Source organism: Caretta caretta, chromosome 8 (assembly GCF_965140235.1).
Source record: "Caretta caretta isolate rCarCar2 chromosome 8, rCarCar1.hap1, whole genome shotgun sequence".
NCBI lineage: Eukaryota > Metazoa > Chordata > Testudines > Cheloniidae > Caretta > Caretta caretta.
This window is the reverse complement of record NC_134213.1, coordinates 90,583,208-90,597,130: the sequence shown is the minus strand read 5'-3', so window position 1 is coordinate 90,597,130 and position 13,923 is coordinate 90,583,208. Positions and strand designations below refer to the sequence as shown.

At 39.9% G+C, this 13,923-nt stretch overlaps 1 protein-coding gene across 2 annotated transcripts in view; it reads left to right on the top strand.

Annotated features, from left to right (window-relative positions):
- The first annotated feature begins 4,038 nt into the window (after positions 1–4,038).
- The window catches only part of DNAJC6 (DnaJ heat shock protein family (Hsp40) member C6), a 90,844-nt gene continuing 80,959 nt past the window's right edge, over positions 4,039–13,923 (top strand). For both annotated transcript variants that reach the window (XM_048861566.2, XM_048861567.2), the window contains exon 1: positions 4,039–4,264. In XM_048861566.2, the coding sequence (XP_048717523.1) occupies positions 4,243–4,264 (22 nt within the window). In that variant the 5' untranslated portion in view covers positions 4,039–4,242. The remainder of the gene's footprint in view (positions 4,265–13,923) is intronic.

Genomic DNA, 13,923 nt, shown 5'->3' with positions numbered 1-13,923 from the left:
GGTAGTAATATGAGGAGGCATCTTGAGTTTAAAAAGCCTGTACAAAAGAATCTGGTTACAAATTTTTTACTTTTCCATTTTTGTTTGTGAATGCCCATTTCGTTACAGGAACAAACACTCACCCAAACGCTTTCTTCACCTATCCCCTTCAGCAAGGCTGTCTGTGTTCAATCAGTTCTCATTGGTGTGGTCATTAAATTCCAAGCCTAGATAGTACAAGTTCTGGGTTACATTTTTGCCTTATTTAAAACCTGTCCCCCAATTCCTACCATGTTACCTTCCATTCCATTTAATGTATAAAACATGCCCTGGGTCTAGGGCTCTTCTCTGGCCAGCAGGTATTACCACAGGGCATTTCATCAGAGGTGCTTAGCATCCACATTCTCCATTGACATCAATGGGAATTGCTGGTGCTCAGAACTTCTGAAATTCATCTAGGTGACTTAATTTCAGGAGCAACAGCCTGATATTTCAATATACATCTGCTCCCTTCCTGGTGCTTAGCACTCTCTTACTCACCAAGATTGCTTAAAGTAGTGTCTTTTGTTTGTTCAGTCGAACCAGATTTGTACAAGTCCTTGCTGTCTGTGGAATACCGTGGTTCAGCTTCCCTCCCCTGTGAATTCCATGTGTACAATCAAGCTGCATGAAAACCAAATATTTACTAATTTAGCTTGCTGCTTGTATTCTACTTAGTTTATTGTTCCTTTTGGCTATGATGTTTCTCAGAGCTGGGTCTTTGGGCCCCATGAGGTCTTCTCAGATTTGGGAGAACTGGAGATATACAGGAGATTCCAGTTACAGACAAAGTTTCTAGCCCGTTTTCCTTTGCACATGTAATGATATAAATTGAAAGGAAACTTCACTTTCATTTCTGCAGCTAGGAGCTGGAGGGAAAGCTTCAGTTCACTAGCCTGATTCACGAGGACAGTGAGTCAGTATTTAACAGAAGGTTTGGCAAAACTGGGAGATGTGACTTGTGTCTGTGGTGCTCTGTCCAAAGTTTCACTGGGAACTGAGTACATTGTGTAGGAGCAAAGAAAACAAAGAGAGAACAATTTAATGCCATTTATATCACTCTGGGCTATTTGTTGAAGAACATGCCTGCAATTGTTCTTTATGTACATTGAAACCTGTAGTGGGCCTGAGTTAAACTTTTGATGAACAGTGAAAAATAAGCATAGGAATTGCAAAGGTCCCTGTTGCAGTATCTGATTCATCCTGGAGCATGAGGTGCTTGGGTTTATTTTTATCAGAATATTCAAAGTGTCTAATACTTAAAAGCAACCTCCTGTGTACAATGGCCTTTCAACAGGCGGGTCAAGGAGGAGAGCTCTGTGAAGCTGGGCTGTGCCAGGAGGACAAACAACTATACAACTACATTGACTTCTTAGTGTAGACTCCCAGCCTTAGGACAAAGAGTCAGGTAACCTCTGGCTGGGCCTTAGAGCACTTCAAGGGCCTTATCTTCAGAAATAACCCAAAGTACTTATGTAGCGGCCTGGAGCAGACTAAGAAATGTACAGTAGGAAAAATGCTCGGTAGCATCATTTCCCTACCCCAGCCAATGCCAGGATCCTTCGCACTTTCCCTCTCTATGTCCCTCTCAGTCCTTTCTCCTTGCTGCTTTCTCTGGTCTTGCCTATGCTAGATTATCTGGGGAAGTGTCCCAGGACTTCCTTACTGTCTGTGGGAGAGTTAGTGAAGAGAGGACGCTGGTGGTGTTACCATGGTGTCATCTCGCCCTGTTCAGAGCAGGTCTAGACGACATGATGGTAAAAAAGGCAGAGCCCTGACCATTCAAGTGCTCCCACTGGTGCTGGTGAGACTTCCCCTGCAAAAGATTAGTGTAGACGCACAGCCTTTGTTTCCTTCACATGTGCTCTCAGCTTCCCACCTTCAATATGGCTGCCCTATGCTTGGAACAAGCTTCCACTTCTCCAGCAAGTGCCCCTTCTTTTACATCATGCTCTACTCTGTTGTTTGCAGAGTTGTCATAGCTGTGTTGATCCCAGGTGGGTGAGGTAATATCTTTTATTGGACCAATTTCTGTTGAAGAGCCAACTTGCGAGTTTACACAGAGCGGAAGAGGAGTTCTGTGTTTCTTTCGCCAGAAGAAGTTGGTCCAATAGAAGATATCTCACCCACCTTATTGATCTGTAGATAATCTTGGATTAAGAAAGCTCCTTAGGGCTGGGAGTATGATTCACTACATTTGTAATTATTTATGGCCCCAGGAACACACAGGGGTAGATTTTCAGGTGCTTAAGTACTCACAATTGGGACCAGATTTTCAAAAGATTTTAGCACCCAGAAGCTCCCACTCATACATTTCAGGCCTGATTTTCAACATAACTCAGTATCCAATGTGAAAATTTGACCCCTGACTTTGGTGCCTAAATGGGAGGTGAGGTCTTCTGAAACCCTGGTTTTTCCAGTCCTGTATAAATACTGACGGGCTATATCTGAAACCCCCCCACATATAATGATGTACATTCCCTATCTAACCCTGGCAAATATACTGGGACTTTGTTCTTATGAATCATAATCTGGCTGGTGTATGTGTATCCTGTAATGGATGGACTCCAAATTTCTCAGCTGTGTGTCATAGGCCTGATACTGCCAAAAGGTAAAGAAGATTCCCCATGGTGCAAGCAAGAGTGGTTGTACTTTTGGAGCAGGTGGTCCAGATTTTATATACTCTGCCACTGTACAGTTGCAAGTTGGAGTGACAATCACAAAGCCTTAGGTACCAGTATAGATAATCAGACATTTAAAAAAATAACTATGAAATGAATCTTAAAAAAAGAAAAAATCTATTATCAAAACTGAATAAGAGTCTTCTAAAGTTTTATTTTGAAGAGTGCTTCCCAGTGATACTTCTAGGCTAATCTTAGTCAGAGTCCTACAAAATGTATTTGTTACCCATATGCTATTTAACTAAAGCTGGTTGTCGCCACAAGGAACTGGGGAAAACGCAGGTTTTTTGAGGCTTCTGTTCCATAGATTGTGGGCTGTTCCATGACTTGTGGATTCCACTGCTGCTGCTTTCAGGAACGCTACCTGGATAAGCACTGCTACGACGCACCTTGAAGTGCTCCCCCCCACCACTGACTTTGTAACCTGGATGAATTGTGAGTGGGGCAGAAAATTGCGATGAAAATACATTTATTTTACAGATGGCTTCCTCATGCTCTGAGTCGGACAGTGTTGTGATGGCAGAATGAGGGCAAGATTATTCAGTGGTCAGGGTACTAGCCTGGGAGAGCTTGATTCAGCTCTCTTCTCTATCAGAGACTTTCTGTGTGCCATTGTGCAAGTGCCTTAGTGTCTCTGCCTCAGTTCTGTACAATGGGGATAATAGCACTTCCTTATCTCCCAAGGGTGTTGGTGAGGGGGGATAAATACATTAAAGATGTGAGCTGCTCAGATACTGTGGTAATAAGGGCCAGATAAGCACCTTTAAGGATAGGTAAAACTATCACTGGAACTAGTTTGAAAACATCATGCTTAGAAGAAACAGAATGCATAGCTCGTAATCCTGCTGCAGCCATAGGTGCACTGTGATCAGGATGATGGGATGAATAGTAACCAAGTTATACTAATAATTAGCTAGGGCATTTATAGATCCACAAAACATGGGTCATGCTTCAAGTCCACCACAATATACTCTCCTTTACTCCATAATATTTTTTTGGATTTACACTGATTGTTTAATGCAAGAAGGGATTAGAATTGTTATGATCTGTAGACACAAGTGTATTCCCCAGGGGAATGACAAAACAGAGAAACGAATATATCTGTATTTCTAATCCATCTCACTTGTTGATTAGATGCCTTCTGATTTCAAGGTTCTCCTCAAAGAACACCTTTTGGATGCTGTTTTGCCTACATGCTCCTTTATCACTGATTTTTTCCAAAGGATTTAGATTTTTTTTTTTAAATGAAACTTGATTCAGAATTGAATTAAGGGAAAATCCTTTGACTCCAGATCCTACTCCATGCCACGTTTTAGAAAATGTGTTATGTCTGCTTACATACTCATCTTTTCCTGATTCTGTATAATTCTAACTATAACCCAATACCATACACAGTTGCATACAATTATCACACATCAGTGCCCTGGCTTGATGGACATACCCTCCATGACCTATGACTGGCCGTGAATGACAAATCAAAAGTCAGCATTTTGCAAATCAGCTGGGCTTCCTGCTGATCTGCAGCAAGAGGAGGAAGAGGAGAATGAAAGAATCTGAAAATAAAGGTAAGAAAAGACCATAAAGGGAATTGCATACAATAGATGAAAAATGAGATGTTGTATAATTAAATAAGTGGGACCGTTTACAGTATATTCTCCTGAGTAACCATTTTAAAAATGCATCCTGCATCTTTGATGCAAAGATCCTAGTAAAAAAAAGAAATGCAGTTATATAATATGCTGAGGGAAAGATTTTGCATCGACATCTGCTTCTGATTTCAATATATCACATATTACCATTTGGTGGCAAGTTAAGATGCTGAATTTAGCAAGTGCATAGCTGAATATTTAGCATTTGAATAACTGAAAAAATATCCCCTTTTCCACATACCTAGCTAATTATATATAGACCATTAGAGCTTTGTTTGACTACCTAAATGTATATTTAATATTATGTCATCATCTGAGCATATTACCTTCAATAGAGAAAAATAATGTGATGTTTCCAGGTTAAAATAATAACTGCATGGTGTGATTAGCAGCCGAGTGCATCTCGGCTTCTGAGGGAAAGATTAACCAGGTATATGTTTAAGAATAAAATATTTAATATAAAGAAATACAGGCATATATATTTTCAGGACATATGGTCGAACTGACCTTAATAGCTAGAAAATTTTGAAAATTATATTTCAGTTCAGAAAAGACTTTATCACTTTCAGTTAAATGTAGTTTGCTTTGACCTTATTAAGACAGATGCAAACAAGACTGCTCTGAGAGGTGAAGGCAGAAACAAATAATCACAGAATGTCAGGTATGTTTCTGAGGCTGTGAATTAAATACCATTTTGAAGGTACATATTTCGTACTGTAGTGTTTCTACGTTCCTCAGGCTTTAAAACATGAAATGTTTTACTTCCTGATATATTCTTGCCCTATATTGCTGTCCATATTTTGGATACTATGGGAATGAAAAAGGCCTGCAGCACTAGAAAATTGAACCCTGTATTCAGATATTGAATTTGGATTAGGGCCTCCATCTTCTAACATCCTCTAAACTGAGGGTTTTCTCTGAGTCACAGCATCATTCAAGGGGAAAAAAATCAAGTAATTTAGATGGTACACACAGCATTAAGACAACACAGGCTGTGCTATATTTAGTCAGCTGTGACAGACCCTGCTTGTTTGTAGCCCCAGAAATGTTAACAGCTGATACATGCAGTATTTTTGAGCTCTGTCTTTTAAGGAGGAATCAAATTTTGCCCTTTAGTACTGTTTTTTACTGCATGTCGTTGGTCGTGTAAGCTCAAACATTCAATTGCTGACTGAACGAATTTCTTTCACATACGGCTTTACCCTGGTGCAGATTAATCTTGGATGTAGCCATATAGCATAGGCCCCAAACCTGTTCTGTTTCCTGCTGTATGTTTTTATTCCCACCCCCACTCCAATCTCTTTGACAGAGTTGTGTATTTTTTTTATAAGAATTTTCTAAAACTGCTTCTACTTGGATGAGCAATATAACAGGAAACGGTTGTCAAAGTCTGTATACTTTGATGGTGGAGAGAGTGTAGCTTTGAAATGCCCTGTAAAGGGGATTTTTGGATCAACATTAAACAAACCAATCCTACACTTTCAGAGGATATAAATAAACGACGGTGCTTTCAATCTAATATCTAATACACACTCAGGATTCTGTATAGGTCACTGTAGGTCTGTTTACATTTCAATTATCAGTGTTAGAGCCTGTGTACTGTAGATAAGGACATAATATCAACATGACTAATGAATAGAGAATCTGGAAAGTGATTACTGTTCTTGAGCCAATATGCTTTGGAAGCATTCAGAAATGTATTAACTGATACTAAGGTATTGTGAGAATCTATTCTTCGTTGTGTGTCACACACCTGTTAACGCTAAGGCACAGAGAGGAGAATAAACCTCTATAAACATGCACAATATATTCTATAAACCACAATTGTAACACTACCAGATAAATAGGGTGCCATAATTTCCATTCACTTTAAAAATCAGATGTAATGAGATACTGATACACCTTGGTATTGATGCATAAGCAGCTGTGTAAAGCCACTTACATGAAAATACCCATAAATATTACTTTATAAACTCTAATTATTTTATATTACAATAGCATGTTAAGGCCTCAGCAGACACTGGAGCCTCATTGTGCTAGGCTCTGTACATACTCATAGTGAGACATAGTCCCTGTCCTGAAGAGCTTGCAAACTTCATAGACAAAAAAATACAAAGGGTGGGAGAGGAGATGCACTTCCTGTGTTGTAGTTGGGGCACAGACACAGAGAGATTAAGGGAGTTGCATAAGGTCATACAGGAAGGCTGTGGCAAAGTTAGGAATTAGACCCAGATCTCCTGAAACTGGTTTTCAATTAGAAATTGAGGTTTTGGTTAAAATAATGTCTGCAATCCATGGGATTTTTTTTCAATAAAAAAAACAGAATGCCCAGAAATCAAAAAAACTTTTGGCTGAATGTTTTTTTTTATTATTATTATTTGAATTTCTGCCAAAAATGTTTTTCTGTGGAAAATTTAGATAAATTTTTTTTCTGTTTTAGAAACATTTTGCACAATAATTTTTTTTTCCAGACAGCCCTATTTCTGAGTCCCAATCCAATGGCGTAAGCAGACCATCCTGCCCCGTAAGGAACCCTGGAGGTGTGCCAATAATATAGGTAGAAATTATTTTTTAAAATAGAAATTTCATTAACTTTAATTCAGAATGTCCACAGTTACCATTCTTGGAGCTGTGAGAACCTTAAAAATATGTCCCCTACAGTAGGCACCATTAACAACTCATTCACCACTCCACACTGAGTACCACAATATTTTTTCATTTAAATTACTGCAGGGCCTGAGGAGGTGAATGTTAAGATTTTAATGGCAGAGCATTACCCCACTTCTGGGTAAAGTTCATCTGACTCTAGCAACAACAAGCTGCAACAGAGGGAATTCCCTAAGTGATCTTACCCTCTAACTCTAGTCCAGGAGAGTTGTGCTTTGACTCTTGGCCTCCCTGTTAATATGTGTATGTGACTGTGATTCCTTGAACATGTGCTGAAGATTTAGCAACATCCTGGAGATGAAGGGACACAGAGGTGGGAGGGAACTGTTTGAGGCCAAATATGTTTGTTTAAATGGAAGGTCTGAAAACCTACAGCTGGTCCCTGTTTTGCTATTAGCTAAGACAGGGTCACATGACCTTATCAGAAAAGAGACCCCTCAGATGATGGTAACTAATGTTGCTGAAATTTTAAGGCAAGGTCACTTTTAAAGCATATAATAAATCAGGTAATTTGGTATATAGGGCAGGAGACCATCTTTTTTACACCCTAATCCCATGGGTTTTCTTGTAGTAGAAAAATTAAGCATGTGCATAAATATTTGCATGATTGAGGCCTTAGATTGCAAACTCTATGTTCATGATCATTTAAAGACTGTCTCAGCTAGAGTTGTGCAAACTAGACCCCTCAAAGTTAACTTTCAGGATTGATCTGAGTGATTGTAAATTGAATGTTTCTTATCCCAACTGGTAGCAAAGAACCTGAAGTGTGTTTATCTGGAGAACTGGATTTTCTGAGAGATTCAAGCCTTTTCCTCAGCCCTGTTCTTCACCACTATTAGTCACACTTTCAGGGAGAGGCAAAGTCAAATCCTGTGGCTCAACAAAATTTTTGCTGATTCACTTAACCAGGTGGAGAAGGCAGATGTGACTTCACATCTCTGTGAGAAGCAAATCCCTTCTGCTGGACAAAGCCTGCTTTCATTTAAATGTTCTTGATGATCTTTTTGTTGTACAACATCAAAATACATCTCAGGAATGCAAGCCAAGACACGTCACAGGGCAGACTCCAAATCTTTGTAATCCACAAAAGAATCATTTAAACACCAACAGTGAGCTCAGTGGTGAACAAAACAGAGGATGACGTGGGTCCTGATTTTCATTTACACTAAGGTCTCTGTACTCCACTTGCCCAGTGTAGAGGGGCCTCTAAGTGTGCACAAATGACATTTGCACCCATCTGAATGCCCCTTACACTACCACAGGGGGATAAAGGGGCCTCAGAGTACATCTGCACTGCAAATGAAGGTATGATTGCAGTGCAGGTAGGCATACCTGTATTAGCTTTAATCTAGCTAGCACTGGTAACCGTGATAGTGAGAATGAGGCAGAGTGGGCTTCAGAGTGGACTACTGCCTACTCCAATACCAGTTCACTGAGAACTCTGGCTATGTATTTGGATTGCTGACTCATGCTGGGATCCATGGTACTGCAACTTCACTACTATGGTTACCTGTGCTAGCTAGACTAAAACAAGCACAAGTGGGCCTACCTGCCCTACAATTACACCTTAATTTGCGGTGAAGGCATACCCTCTTTGTGACTGTGACTCAGGCCCGGGGTCCCTGCACCAGTGAATTTACAAATCCTGAGGGTTCATCTTGCGATGCCAAAAGTTGTTCCCATTCCAATGAGCAAAAATGTTTCTTCATTGGATTTGCACGAGTTGTTCTTTCATAGCTACACGCTACTCTGTATTTTGATGGCAACAGATTGGGAGAGGGCACAACCTAAACAGCAGCATGGGCTGTACAGGTGAATAACCACTTTGGAGACAGTGGAGAGATGAGTGACAATTTTGAACCTCCGAATTCCATCCACTAGAGCAGATGCATGGCATGTTTAGGAGTGCTGCAGATTTGGGGTAGGGACTATCTTTGTTCTGCGTTTGTACAGCATGTTGCACAAGGGGGCCCTGGGCACTGCCTCAGTAAGCACTAGGGATATATAATAATAACAGGATGGGATCCTACAAGGGAGCAGAGAAACTTTCATGAAGAAAACAGTGATAGGGTGAGTTACTACAGATGGCAAATCTTTAAATGTTTGGCTCAGTTACAGTCAACTACAGCTCATGGGCCAGACTTCACTTGTGGACTTGTTCAAGGAAAACTGTCAGTTTAGAAATCATATTGAGGGAAATCTATGGCATTTTCTTACTTGCATTAGCATCTAAGGCCCCACAGTCCTGTAAGCTGATCCCCTCTCAGGAGGACCCAGGCACCTGCACAGAGCCTCACTGAAATCAAGTATCAGGGGGTAGCCGTGTTAGTCTGTATCCACAAAAACAACAAGGAGTCTGGTGGCACCTTAAAGACTAACAGATTTATTTGGGCATAAGCTTTTATGGGTAAAAAATCCCACTTCTTGAGGAAAAAGTGGGTTTTTTACCCACAAAAGCTTATGCCCAAATAAATCTGTTAGTCATTAAGGTGCCACTGGATTCCTCGTTGTTTTACTGAAATCAATGAGGCTTCATGTAGGCACAGGGATCCACCTTCACAAATAATCCCCCAGGATTAGCACCTCAGCCTTTGAAAACAGAACTGTTTACAAAGGAATTTTAAAGTTTTGCTTTGCTCTTTTTACTGGGAATGTAGATTGTTTCCTTTGCATTTCACTCAGGTTGGAAAATGAAAATAGACAAGTTCGTTTTGCTTTGATTTTCCTTTTCTATGGCACTGCAGCAAAGGGGGTTTTGTGCACCCTGCAGGGAAACATTTAAAACCAACTAAATGAAAAAAAAACATTTCACTGAAATAGGGTTTTTTAAAAAGCAATGGAAGCTTTTGACCTTTAGATTTTCCAAAACCTTGATTTCACACAACCTAAACATGGAGCCTAAGTTGATCTGAAGATGCCCCTTCGAATGTGACCTGCATGCTGGAGGGAGCGTCAGTGGCTCTAAGAACTTGCTCCTTCCACACCCCTGTGAGTTTAATATGAGGAATATAAACAGCTTCTTCACATGTGTTCCTTCCCTGTATGAAGCAAAAGGGAGAGAGTGGAAAGAGAGATGGAACAACAAGGGGGAGGAAGAAAGTGTCAGAAGAAAGACAAAGTAGAGGAAAAGGAATTTATACTAAGAAAGATGCAGCCTGGTAGGTGTGTATAGGTACATTTGTAACACAGCTAGTGAATTCATTGCCATTGCTGGTTACTACTTTTCTTTTTTTTCTAACGCTCCTAGTCATGTTATTGCCTCTTCCCTGCTCCGTGCCTTTCTTTGGAGGTAAAGGAAATGTGCTTCTTGGGACAGTTGCTATTAGACTTTTTGACCCACATTTAATCATTTTTGGCCTACTGGATATTATCAGGTACCATCAATAACATTGGGGACAGTTCTGCAAGGTCAGTTAAGTGAATGAGGCAATGAAGCTGATGAAATGAAGGGGGAAAGAAGGACCCTCTCTTCGCCCCCTCATGTACAGCTTCACATAGTTATTGCAGACTTGTGGTTCAGTGGGTAGGACACCAGACTGGGAGTCAGGAGACCTGGGTTGTGTTATCAGCTCTGCCACTGACCTGCTGTGCAACCTTAGGCAAGTCACTTCAACTCTTTATGCTTCTATTTTCCCTTTGACTCCTTGTCTGTTTTGACTGTAAGTCTTTGGGGGCATGGCATGTCTCTTACTGTGGATTTTATAGTGCCTAGCACTATAAGGTACTGATCTCAGTTGAGGCCTCTCAGTACCACCTCATCATACAAATAATGATAGGCTAGGTGCAATGTGGGTTAATATCAGCCATTGGCAACCGCCAGGGTGGTAGGATATAAAATGTGATGGAATAGTAATCTGATGCAATATGGTGAATGCCATGTTACATTTCTCTAAATTTTCATTAAAACATTTTGTACACTGAGTTTTTCTCCTTGATTTCATCATAGCTAGTGGGGAGCAGATGGCCTGATTTCTCTTCAAAGGTACTGAGTATTAAAGCTAATGAGAGCTGAAGGTTCCTAACACCTCTGAAAATCAGGTCATGAGGATTTTTGGACACGCAGTTGATTGTGTCAAATGACATTTGAACAAATATGCTCAGGGATCTCAAATATACCCTAAAGGAAATCTATTAGGTTCTTGGTTTTTAAGCTTTTCTTTAAAAAATTTTTTTAAATAAAAAAAATTGGGTTTTATTTATATTTAAATAATTTTCTCTTAACTGAACCAAAACTCTGTTTCAATTATTTTTGTGCCCTAAACTGAACATTACAGCAGCAGGAATTGCAATTATCCAGTGGTAACTTATTTGCCGTTATTTCTAAAAGGCAGTCTGATGTTTTTAATCTTTATTTTAGCTAGTTGCACTGTTTCATTGAGAATGATCCCATTTTAAAAAGAAATTTAAGCACTGCAAAGTTATACTTCTAAGCAAAAACTGATTCCTAAATTCTTGCGTTGTTGATGTTGCTCTTCTAGGCACAACTGAAAAATCCTATAATGCAACATGCAGCTATAGACATTACTTATACACAAAATGGCTAATTAATCTTTGTGACTCACTGCTGCACAATATTGAGGCAAACAGCTGAGTAAGTTGAACTCCACATTGACCTGATTCTGCTCCTGTTAAAATCAATGGTAAAACTCCCACTGACTTTAATGGGAACACAATTAGGCCAACGGTGAGTGCTTCTAAAATTCTCACCCTTCACAAATCTAGCTGGTTAGTTAGGGGTGCTTTAAGATATACATTTTTCAGAAGTGTGAACAGGCACAAAGAGGTTAAGTGACGTGGCCAAGAAGTCACAGTGTGTAGAACAAAAATGCCTATTTTCTAATACTAAATCCTGTACTTAGACCAGCATTCCATACTTCCTCTCCAAAGTTTTAACAAGATTAAAATACAATGACTACAACCCTTCAAAATTCAGACAAGCAAACCCAGTTAATGAGGTCTAATATCAAAACAAGGAAAGAAAGGGTTGGGAAGGAAGACCATAATAATTATGGGGCCAACACTAGTCACACTACAAAACCTTGGATATAAGAATGCTAGGAATTTTTTTTAGTAGGAAAGGAGGAAGGAAGCTATGTCAAGGGGATAGTTCTGCATATGGTAGAGCCTTCCATAGTGAAGATAAGACCTAATGATGGGTACTGTCTGAGGGCAGACAACAATTGGGACAAGGCTCAAGGAGGCCCATAGGGAAAGAGAATTAGAAGAGTTTCAGATTCAGATGAATTGTTTTAAAGATTCTTAGTAGAGTTGGGCCAACTATTCAGCATGTGATTTTTGATTAAACTCGCCCTTTGCTCTTTTCATGACTCATTCTTGTTCAGACGTAGATTTTTACAAACTTGTTCAAAATTATTTGTCAGATAGTTTAGACAAACATTTCTGGCTGTAGATTACTTGTGAACTACTTTCCAAGAAAGGCTTAAGGGAACAACCTCCTAGCGCAAACACCGTAAGTCACATGGGAATGGATCTGCTCCCTGACTGACTCACTCTCAAACCCACAAAATACTTTCAGGATGGCTACATGAACACTTCTGGTGCAAGTATTTGAGAGAGTACAATTGCAAATGTGTTTCGTGATTCTTTCTTTTGCTGAATATTCTTGCTAACCCAAGATCAGATACAGATATTTGTGTAAAACTAATAAGAAGGGCCTTGAATAGTCACCAAAGTGACTTCGTGGCTTAAATGTTTGTAAATATTTTTGAGGTATTTGATCTGCTCCAATAAACATCAACAAGGCTTTTGAGATCCCTGTTTGTTTTATACTTTGCTACAGTAGCACTCCTGGTTTCATCTGACATGGGAAAACAAATGTTTAATGCATGAGTCAAATGTCTCAATGTTCAAAGGCAAATCTGAAACATTTCTCACCTCTGCATTTGCCTTTCACTAGAGATGGGTGAAACAGGAACAGCCAATTCAAATAGTTTTGAATTTCAGGGAGAGGGGAACAAGGATTCAGATCACCAGATCCTACCTAGCCCTTATAATTTGGTACTAGATTGGATCCAAAAAGGACCTATTTTCCAGTGACAATTTCCAAAAGTTAAAATTTTCCATGCATCTGATGAAGTAAGTTTTAGCCCACGAAAGCTTATGCCCAAATAAATTTGCTAGTCTCCAAAGTGCCACAAGGACTCCTCATTGTTTTTCCTGAAAACACTATTCACGTACTAAGCCTGGGAGTAATGTGTCTGCATAAATATTATTGGCCAATGTATAGCATCTCACCAGTGCCTAATGAAGCCTCTGAACTCTACATGAAGGAGGGGCGCATCAGCCCTGTTTTACAGATGAGGAAACTGAGGTACAGAGAAGTTAATTGAGTCATCCAGTGTCACACACATACTCTGTGTCAGAATCAGGAACAGAGTCCAGATGGACTGACTCCTTCTCCTATACCTTAACCATGAGACTCCGCTTCTTCATATTATGTATGACTACATATAACTTCTACCACAAGAGTGTGTTAAGTGTCCATTCAGATAGGATGGTGCCTGAATCCATATTTTATCAGTTAGCTGCATGTCTACTGAAGCATAAGTTAGTGTCGCAATCTCTTGGCAAGACAGAGACACCCCCCCCACAAAGTTCCTGTTTACCTCAAAGAAAGTTCACTGAAGGTGTGGACTGGACATAAGAATTCTAGGTAAGGCTCCTAGGAGATTATATATTTTGGAGACCTCTGCAGCTGATCTAGAAGGCTATATGCTCTCCAGAATCCATCTGTGTCTGACTAGTTTTGAAGAAAAGTTATCAAAGGCCAGCTCGTGAGAGACTACTAAAAATGCAGGCAGCGGCTGGAGCTTATGCTAGAGCTCCCACTGGTGGACCGGCACTGGTGGTAATGTAATGGTTACGATAGATTTGAATATAAAAGTAGA